Below are 9,965 nucleotides of genomic sequence, written 5' to 3'. Positions count from 1 at the left end.
CTCACAGAGATCCACCAGTCTCTGTCTCTCAAGATTTAAAAAAAAAAACAAACAAACAGTCATGCCCAGGGTGTTGCTTGCCTGCAAACATGGCATTCCTTAAAGAAAGGAGGCGGCTGTGCTTCCATAACTTTGTCTACCTCTGTATGTTTATAGGGTTAATGCCTCTGGGGAGCCAGGAGTCTTCAGACAGCCTCGCAGCAGAGATTGTTACACCCGAAATCAGGTAAGGAGATTGATTGTCACAGTCACTCCACATAGTGTCCTTGCAGTATAAAAACTAACTTCTTTTGGATGGACAAACCAGCCTGAACTCAGCATTAGATTTCCATGTTTTTAGCATGTTAGAAGCTTTTTTAAATTGCCCAGAGAACCAATTATATTCACTTGAATAAGATATTCTTTCACACTGCAGAAGAAAACTCACACATCTCATTCTTAGAGCCTCAGCACAAGCATGAAAATACCCAAGATAATTACCTATTGGCCACTTGGAATAGTCTGGTAAAGGTACAGAGCTGCAGGCAGAGAAACTCTTCCCTCAGTATTCCTCTCCTGTCTATCTAGATGTAGCATCTTAGAGATTTCATGTCCTTCAGTACATTTACTAGTGTTATGTGTTTGAGTGAAAAGTGAGAGGAGGGGGAGCCAAGTGTACAGAAGTTAATGATTAATCCTAGCATTGCCTTTACCCTTTGGACCGTGTTGTCACTGTCTTTATCATGTGTTATCCATCAGGTCCCGTCTCATCATTCTGTGCATGTGAGTGTGCGTGCATGTGTTGTTGCTTTGAAATAAGGCAGGTTGTGTCACCAGGCTGTCCTTGAATTACAGCTCTTCTGGATATAAGCCAGCATACCTGCCATTTGACTCTTTTAAAATGTGTATTGGCCTTCGTTGGTATTGGGGGACATCTTTTAGAGAAATAAATGTAATTATGGATGTGTAAAGTTTTATAAGTCCAAAAACTTGAAATAAATATTTGAAAGCTCGCTGAAATAATCAAAGAACTTACTATTATGTCTTGGCTTTTAAATAAGTAGGGCTGGAGAGATGGCTTAGTGGTTTAAAAGCACTAGTTACTCTTGCAAAGGACTGAGGTTACTTCCCAGTACTCTCATGGCAGCTCACAGCTGCCTATAACTCCAGTTCCAAGGGATCTGATGCCCTCTTGTGAAAGGACACTTGCACACACAATACATATACAGGGAAGCAGACACATAAATGAAAAATATCTTTCAAGTTTTTTAAATTTAATTTTCTTTTTATTATTATTATTTATAATTTATTCAGTTTGTATCCTGGCTGTAGTCCCCTCTCTCATCTCCTCCTGGTTCCACCCTCCTTCCCTCTTCCCCGAGTATGCCCCTCCCCTAGTCCACTGATAGGGAAGGTCCCCCTCCCCTATCTGACCCTGGACTATCATGTCTCATCAGGACTATCTGAATCCTCTTTTTCTTGTGGCCTAGTAAAGCTGCCTCACCAGGGGAGAGGTGATCAAAGAGCAGGCAACCTAGTTCATGCCAGAGACTGCCCCTGTTCCCCTTACTAGGAAACCCCCATGAAGACTGAGCTGCTCATGGGTTATATCTGAGCAAGAGGTCTAGGTCCTCTCCATATATGATCCTTGGTTGGAGTATTGGTCTCTGCAGGACCCTCTGGATCCAGGTTTTTTTGCTCTGTTGGTCTCCTTGTGAAGGACCTGTTCTCCCTCTCCAGGTCTTTTTATCTCCCCCTTCTTCTATAAGATTCCCTGCACTCTGCACAAAGTTTGGCTATGAGTCTCAGCATCTGCTGGGTACCTACTGGGCACCTGCTGGGTAGAGCCTTTCAGAGGCCCTCTGTGGAAGGCTCCTATCCTGTTCCCTATCTTCTCCCACTTCTGATGTCCATCCTGTTTGCTCTTCTGAATGAGGATTAAGCATCTTCCCTAAGGTCCTCCTTGTTGTTTAGCTTCTTTAGGACTAGCTTTTAGTATGTTTATCCTATATTACATGGCTAATATCCACTTATAAGTAAGTATATACCATGTGTGTCTTTCTGCTTCTAGATTACCTCACTCAGGATTATCTTTTCTAGTTCCATCCATTTGCCTGCAAATTTCATGATTTCCTTGTTTTTTATTGCTGAGTAGTATTCCATTGTGTAAATGTACTACAATTTCTGTATCCATTCCTCCATTGAGGGACATCTGGGTTGATTACAGATTCTGTAAAACTGCTATGAACATAGTTGAGCAAATGTCTTTGTTGAATAGTGGAGCATCTTTAGGATATATGCCCAGGAGTGGTATAGCTAGATCTTTAAGAAGTACCAAATAAAGGAGTATAATATAGCATTAATTCTGGAAGAATCTTAAATGTTACACTGTGTGTGTGTGTGTGTGTGTGTGTGTGTGTGTACGCACACGCATGCACATGCGGGGACTTGAATCTCTCTTTCCATCTTGAAATCCTAGACTACAACTCGGGCTGTCAGCCATCTCATCAGCCCCTCATGTTTCTTTTACTTTTCGCCATCTGGAAACAAATGAAATTTGGTGAATGCATACCTCTGTGAGTTCAAGCCCAGCCTGGTCTACAGAGCTAGTTCTAGGACAACTAGGGCTACACAAAGAAACCCTGTCTCGAAAAAAAATTATTAAAAGCTTGAAATGTATTACCTAAACAAGTAATAATTGATTTATATGTTTTAGTTCTATGTCACTTAGTTATAATTTACTTTTATTTCATGTATATTACATGTATGTTTGTGTGAGGGTGTCAGTTCCTTTGGAACTGGAGTTATAGACAGCTATGAGCTGCCATGTGGGTGCTGGGAATTGAACCCAGTTTCTCTGAAAGAACAGCCATTGCTCTTAACCTCTGAGCCATCTCTCCAGCCCCTAAACTTTTGAGCTATAATATTAAAAGCTTGTAGAATCCTAAGTGGAGTTAGCAAGTAGAAAGTATAGTGTTTGATCCTTTTCTTTTCCGTAACAAACCTTTGACTGTGTGAATGCACAGAGCTGGAGACTCTGAGCAGCTGTCATCGTGCGCTATGCAGTTAGAGCCGTGTGTCTGTAGCTCAAGTACTTAAGTAAGAAAAGAAATAGCATCTGCAACTTTCCTCATCCCTGGTCATGATGCATAGGAACTGTTTCCTCAAATGATACATTCTACAAGGAGTTTACTTCTTAAAGGTGATAGCTTTTGCATTCATGAAGGCACTGAATTTGTTGCATGCACTTAGTTTTTCATATGTATCTTGTGAATTAAAACTCTTAACTATATCTTAGTTGGATGATGATTCATAGAGTGTCTGAATGAATCAAATAATCGGCTTTTATTTTTCTCATTTAGGGAGAAACTTATTCGTCTTCAGCATGAGAATAAGATGTTAAAAATCAATCAGGAAGGGTCAGACAATGAGAAAATCGCCTTATTGCAGAGCCTTCTGGATGATGCAAACCTGCGCAAGAATGAGCTGGAGACAGAGAACAGGTACAGCGAGCAGGCGGAGCGGCCAGCCACAGCCCTGCCTCTGAGCCTTGATTTGGTAGTTTTAAAGAAAGGCTTGAGATTTATTGGGAAAATGATTACATCGTAGTGTATTTTTTTAATTAATATAATTACAACAGTTCTTATTTTTCCCTTTTCTAAGTTCTCTCCTTGCTCGCCAAATCCATGGCCTCTTCTTTCATTGTTGTTGCATGTATAGATGCGTATGTTTGTACATTTCTGTTCCTAAATAACCTGCTCATTCTTAGATGTTAGCTGTTTGTATGTGTTCAGGGCTGAACTTCTGTCCCTGTACAGCCAGTTGGTGTGCTCTTCCCTGCAGGGCTGCCTCTCCTGCTCCCAGCTTTGCTCAGCTGCCGGCAGTTCATTGTGTAATGCTGAGGCCTCATGGGCTTTTCCCATCCGCTTTGGCATGTCCATTGCTGTCATCTTTGTTTAGCTATTATATTTCTTTTTAAGATTATTTAATTTGTTTGATACAGGGTCTTAGTATATAGCCCTGGCTAGCGTGAAACTCAAAGAGACTGGCCTGCCTCTGCTAGGCTTAAAGACCTGTGCCACCATTCCTGGCTGAAAAAAAAAAATATGGAGAGGATTAAAAATATATCTGATGCAGTCATACTTTTTCATAGCAATTGCAGTTCATAGTTGATGAACTCTTGTCAGAGGCTAATGTTTGAAAGGGTCAGCTGGTGAGGCGTTAAATCATATTTTTTCCCTCATGTATTATTTGTCATGACCTTAAAAAGAGTTATTTTGAAAATCAGAATATATCAGAGTAACAAAAAAAAATTGCTTTTCTGCTTGTAAGTTTTCTGTCTTAATGTTGTTACATTCAGAGTCAGAGTCAGTCTTCAGAGTCAGTTACTATAAAACTAGCCCTTCTGGTGGTGACTTTATACTTTATTATGACTTTCTTTCATTTTCCTATTGGGAAATCTTCCTTCCTTCCTTCCTTCCTTCCTTCCTTCCTTCCTTCCTTCCTTCCTTCCTTCCTTCCTTTGCCCTGGATTACCCAGAATTCTCTGTAGATCAGGCTGGCCTCAAACGCAGAGATTTGCCTGCCTCTACCTCCAGAGTACGGATTAAAGCTATGCTCTACCATATCAGCTTTCTTAACTGACAAATGTAACTGTTTTGTCGTTGTTTCCTTGCTGCTGTGATAAACTGTATTTTTTTTTTTTTTTTTTTTAGAGCTGGCATTTGTATTATTTGCCTGTTTTGCTCATTATGCCGATGTCATTGGTATGGCATTTTCCCAGGGAGAGTCAGATTGATGGGATGGTTTTACTTATCCTTAGTGTAACATTAAGTGTGAAAGCTGTGGAAGCAGTACAAATGGTGTCAATACAAAGGGACAGAGATGCTGCAGTGATTATAAGAACATCAGTAAGCATGATGCTCAGGGAGCATGTGTGTGAGCACCTAACAACACAGAGTAAATGCTTTTTTAAAAATAAAATGTTGAAGACTTATTTTCATTGTGTGTGGATGGGTGTTTGCTGGTGTGTCTGTGCATGCGTTGCCCACGGAAGCCAGAGAGAGCATCAGATTCCCTGGGACTGGTTGTGAGCTGCCATGTAAATTGATGAATTGGACCCAGGTCCTCAGGAAAAGCAGCCAGTACTGTTAACTATGAGTCATCTCTCCAACACCTTAATTTTTTTTTCTTTTTTGAGAATTTTATACAATATCTATACTGTGTTTACATCATTTCCCACCACCCTCTCTTTTCCATCTCCATTGCCTACCATGTCGCCTTTTCAAATTCATGATGTCTTCTATAATCACTGTTGTTACGTATTTGTATGTAAGTCTACTGAGTTCGTTTAGTATTTGCTCTTGTGTACAAATGCTTGAAGCTGCCCACTTGGGATTGGATAACCTAGTGGGGGTGGAGGCCTTTCCTGAAGAAAACCAATTGTCCCTTTCTCAGCAGCATTGATTGCATGTAGATCTTCTAGGGGTGAGGCATTGTGAGATTTCTTTCAGCCAAAATGGCATGTTAGTTGGTGTGGCATTACTATGTAGGTCTTATTTAGGCAACCATATTGTTGAGATTTCAGTGTATAGAGGATTTCATGGGTGTGTAAATGTAGTATATGGGAGACCTGTATCACAGAAGGCATCCTGCTCTTCTGGCACTTAAAATCTCTCAATCCCCTCTTTAACCTGAACCTTACTTACATACATGGGTTGCATTGTAGATGTACTAACTGGGGTTGGGCACTTCGTGACCATTTATTCTCTGTACTTGATCATTTGTGGACCACTGTAATAGTCTCCTTCTAATGCAAAACAATGACGCTTCTTGGAATAAGGTGAGAGGCTTTACTTATCTGTAAGGATAGGAACAGAGTTAGAAATTAATTAGTTTAGAAAAATGGCACCCGAAGGTTCTCCTCTGTGACCTCTTTAGCAACAGGTAGTTGCCTGGGTTTACAGTGTGGGTTCCCTTATATTGACTAGACCTTAAAACCAGTTATACAGCTCTTGGTTACCACCAAGCTAAAGGTGCCAGTATTGCATCTTTGGTGATATCTTACCAAACCAGTCATTGTCATTGTGGTTTTGAGGTTTCGTGGCTGGCTAGGACTACTGATTGCTTTTCCAGCCTTCCAGGTGAGCTCCAGGTTGATTCTTCCAAGTCCCAGGACTGCAGACTGGAGCGTCTTCAGCAATAGGAGCTGAGAAAAAGTAGAAAGTATAGAAAAGGAACTTCTAGACGATTGTGGAAGTATCTTAAGTTGTACTCCTTGATCTTTCTGTGTTTTAACCATTCTGATCCAGCTTGCTTCTTCCTACTCTAAAAAGAAAAAGAAAAAAATACACCCACAATTCTTTCATATTGTTTCTTCCAAACATAATTGTTGTTCTTTTCTCTTTGGAAACATAACAGGTAGCTTTCATACTGTACAAATAACTTAGTGTTGTTGTTGTTAACACATGTCAATTCCCACATCTGTGACTTCCACGATGGCATTTTTATACTTAGATATATCATGTTTTCACCATACCTGTTTTCAGATTCCCTGCTACCCATCCTATCCTGTCTGCCTCACACCTGTCCTCTTCCTCCTCCTCCTCCTCCTCCTCTTCCTCCTGCTCCTCCTCCTCTTCCTCCTCCTCCTTCTCCTCCTCCTCCTCCTCTTCCTCCTCTTCCTCCTCCTCCTCTTCTTCCTCTACTTTCTCCTCCTCCTCCTCCTCCTTTTCTTAGTTTCCAAATATGAGAGAAAACATACTTTTCTTTCTGTGGCTACCTTTTTTCACCTAACATGATATCCTACAATTCCATCCTACAAATGACAAAATTTCGTTATTATTTATGGCTGAGTAAAATGTGTATTTAGTCAACATTTTCTCCCTCTATCCATGCATTGCTGGCCACGTATGCTATTAGTATTACTTAGCTTTATGAATAGTGCTATGACAGACAGAAGTATGCAGTTGTCTCCGTTGTGTACTGACTTTGACTCTTTTCTGTGTACGTACACAAGAACTATCATAGAAGGACTGAATAAAAATGGCGTGTTTTATTTTTAGTTACAGATTTCTATAGCTGTTTTGCTAATTTACATTACTCTTGACATTATAAAAGGGTTCATTTGGGATTTTTTTATATCTTTGCCAACATTTGGGCTGCAAAGATGACTGAGTAGTTGGAGCTCTGATACTCTTCATAGGATCTGGGTTTGATTCCAGTCCCCACATGTGTGCTCATTCACAATCTGTAACTCTATACGCAGACTCAGGAAATCTCACACCCTCTTTGGGCATCTGCGGGCACTCTACACATATGATGCACAGACACGTTAAGGCAAAACACCCATAAACCTAATTAATAAATAGTTAACCTTAAAAACCACACTTGCCAGCATTTATTATTTGGGGACTTTCTGTTCTTTAATGATTTAGTTACTTGGTTTTGGTTATGAATTGCTGCATGTTGATTCTTGTCCTTTGAAGAGCTGCAAAGTGTTTCTCCCATTCTGTAGGACCTCTGTCCATGTTTTTTTTTTTTTTTTATTTGATACATTTTAACTGGTCACTTCTTTCCTTTTGTTTTCTGAATTATTGGACTCCTATTGAGGAAATTATTGCTTATGCCAGTGATCTTATGTTTTCCATGAATTTTCTCATAATAACTTTAGAGTTTCAAATCTTTTTTTCTTTTTTTTTTTTATTAATTACACTTTATTCACTTTGTATCCCCCCAAAAGCCCCTCCTTCCTCCCCTCCCGATCCCACCCTTTCTTTCTCTTTTTTACAAATGCCCCTCCCCAAGTCCACTGATAGGGGAGGACCTCCTCTCCTTCCTTCTGATCGTAGTCTATCAGATCTCATCAGGAGTGGCTGCATTGTCATCTTCTGTGGCCTGGTAAGGCTGCTCTCCCCTCAGGGGGAGGTGATCAAAGAACAGGCCAATCGGTTCATGTCAGAGGCAGTCCCTCTTCCCATTACTATGGAACCCACTTGGACACTGAACTGCCATGGGCTACATCTGTGCAGGGGTTCTAGGTTATCTCCATGCCTGGTCCTTGGTTGGAGTATGAGTCTCAGGGAAGACCCCTGTGTTCAAATTTTCTGGTTCTGTTGCTCTCCTTGTGGGGTTCCTATCCTCTCCAGCTCTTACTATTTCAAATCTTAAGGCCTTTTACTCATTTGGAATTTATTTTTATACAAGGTGAGCAATAGGGCTCTAGTTCCTTGTTCTACATGCAAATGTTTATTTTTCTGGAACCATTAGTTTGAAAAGTTTTCTTTGTTCTCAGGTATCTTTAACTTTTGTCAGGACTTGGTTGACCGAACATACATTTCTGGAACCTCTTTTACGTTGTTGGATCTGTTTTCACCTCAATATTGTGCTATTTTTGTTTCTAGTACTCTCTAAATGTTTTTAAATGGATGATGCCACCACCATTCGTCTTCTTCTTTTTATGGTTAATGCCATCAGAATTTTGATGGGATTTGCATTGAATCTGCAATTGCTTTGGATAGTACAGAAATTTTAACAACATTAATTTCCCTAATGTGTCAAATGGAAGAAGTTCTTTCTTCTGTTAATCATCCTCAGTTTCTGTCTTTTATAATTTTTACTCTAGATGTCCTTTACATTTTTAGATAGGTTTATTCCTAGAAGTGTTTGGATTTTGATTTGAGCTTTTTGTTACTGTTTGGTTTTTTTGTTGGCAGGTAAAGGGGTAGTGACAGTTGTTGATGGAATTGCTGTTCTGGGTTCCTTCTGAAAAAGTTCATTATTGGTACAGAGAGTAACTAGTATTGGCAGGGCTTGAGGGTTCACTTGTGTAATCCCAGCACTCAGGAGGCACAGGTGGGTGGATCTTTCATAGTTCAAGCTAGCCTGGTCTACATGGCGAGTTCCAAGCCAGCAAGGATTATGTAGTGAGGCCCTGTTTTAAAAAAGAAAAGCTACTATTTTTGTATGTTGATTTTTCTATCCTGCTGCCTAACTGAAATTTTTTTATCAGTTTTAAAGATTTTTTAGTAGATCTTTAGGATTGTCTTTGTATAGTATCTTGTCATCTACAGAGGTAATTTTTTGTCCTCCTTTCTAGAGACGTTATTTGGAACTCTAAAGTATAATGTAGCAATTAAGTAAATATGTTAATCTGCCAGACAGTATACTAAAATGTCATAATTTACCTTTTGTAATTCTTACAATAGTAATATTAGTTCCATTTTAAAACTGAGAATGCTGAAGCCAAAAAATACTTAGTAATTTTCAGTTAGCAGATTTAAAAATGAAAGCCCAGGTCTTCTAGATCCCGAAGTCTACAGCGGTATTATAGTTTTAAAACAAAAAAGGAGAGAGGAAAGCAAACGTGAGGTTGTTGGTTTTTGTTTCATTCTGGTTTTTTACACAGGCTCATAATGTATACCAGCCTGGCCTCAAGCTTACTACATGCCTGAGGTGACCTCAAGCTTCTGGTCTCCTGCTTCCACCCCTAAGTGTTGCTTATCCCAGGCGTGTGCCTCTGTGCCTTGTTCATACAGTGCTGGGGAGGGAACCCAGGGCTTGTATACACTAGGCAAGTACTCTGCCGGCTGAGCTATATCTCCAGCCCAGAAGTGAACATTTAAATAAAACAACATTATTTGTCAAGTAATCTTTCCTTGTGATATGGAACTGTGCTGTGCTATTGCAGCCTGAATACATAGTTTGCAGTGACACTTTTGGTGAGTTCATTGTGACTTCCCAAGGGAAAGAGGTACATGTGGAGAGCTTATATGTGTTTGCTTTGCAGGCTTGTGAATCAGAGACTTCTAGAAGTACAGTCACAAGTAGAAGAACTACAAAAGTCTTTGCAAGATCAAGGCTCAAAAGCAGAAGATGTAAGTTCTGATATATACCAACCATGCTCCACAAGAGTCACAAAACTGAAAAAAAAAAAAAACTATAAGTTTGATACTTTAAAAAAAGCATGTGTGTAAGTTGTGGAGGCA

The 9,965-nt window shown here is 39.9% G+C and overlaps 1 protein-coding gene across 1 annotated transcript in view; it reads left to right on the top strand.

The window, feature by feature from the left end:
- Positions 1-156: 156 nt before the first annotated feature.
- The window catches only part of LOC129683099 (protein Hook homolog 3), a gene marked incomplete at its 5' end in the record, with an annotated part of 27,922 nt that continues 18,113 nt past the window's right edge, over positions 157-9,965 (top strand). Inside the window, 3 exon segments of the mRNA XM_055615702.1 lie at positions 157-226; positions 3,342-3,482; positions 9,767-9,854. Of these exon segments, the coding sequence (XP_055471677.1) occupies positions 157-226; positions 3,342-3,482; positions 9,767-9,854 (299 nt within the window).

This window comes from Psammomys obesus, unplaced genomic scaffold (assembly GCF_907164565.1).
Source record: "Psammomys obesus unplaced genomic scaffold, mPsaObe1.curated_primary_1811, whole genome shotgun sequence".
Taxonomy (NCBI): domain Eukaryota; kingdom Metazoa; phylum Chordata; class Mammalia; order Rodentia; family Muridae; genus Psammomys; species Psammomys obesus.
This window is presented reverse-complemented; position numbering and strand designations above follow the sequence as displayed.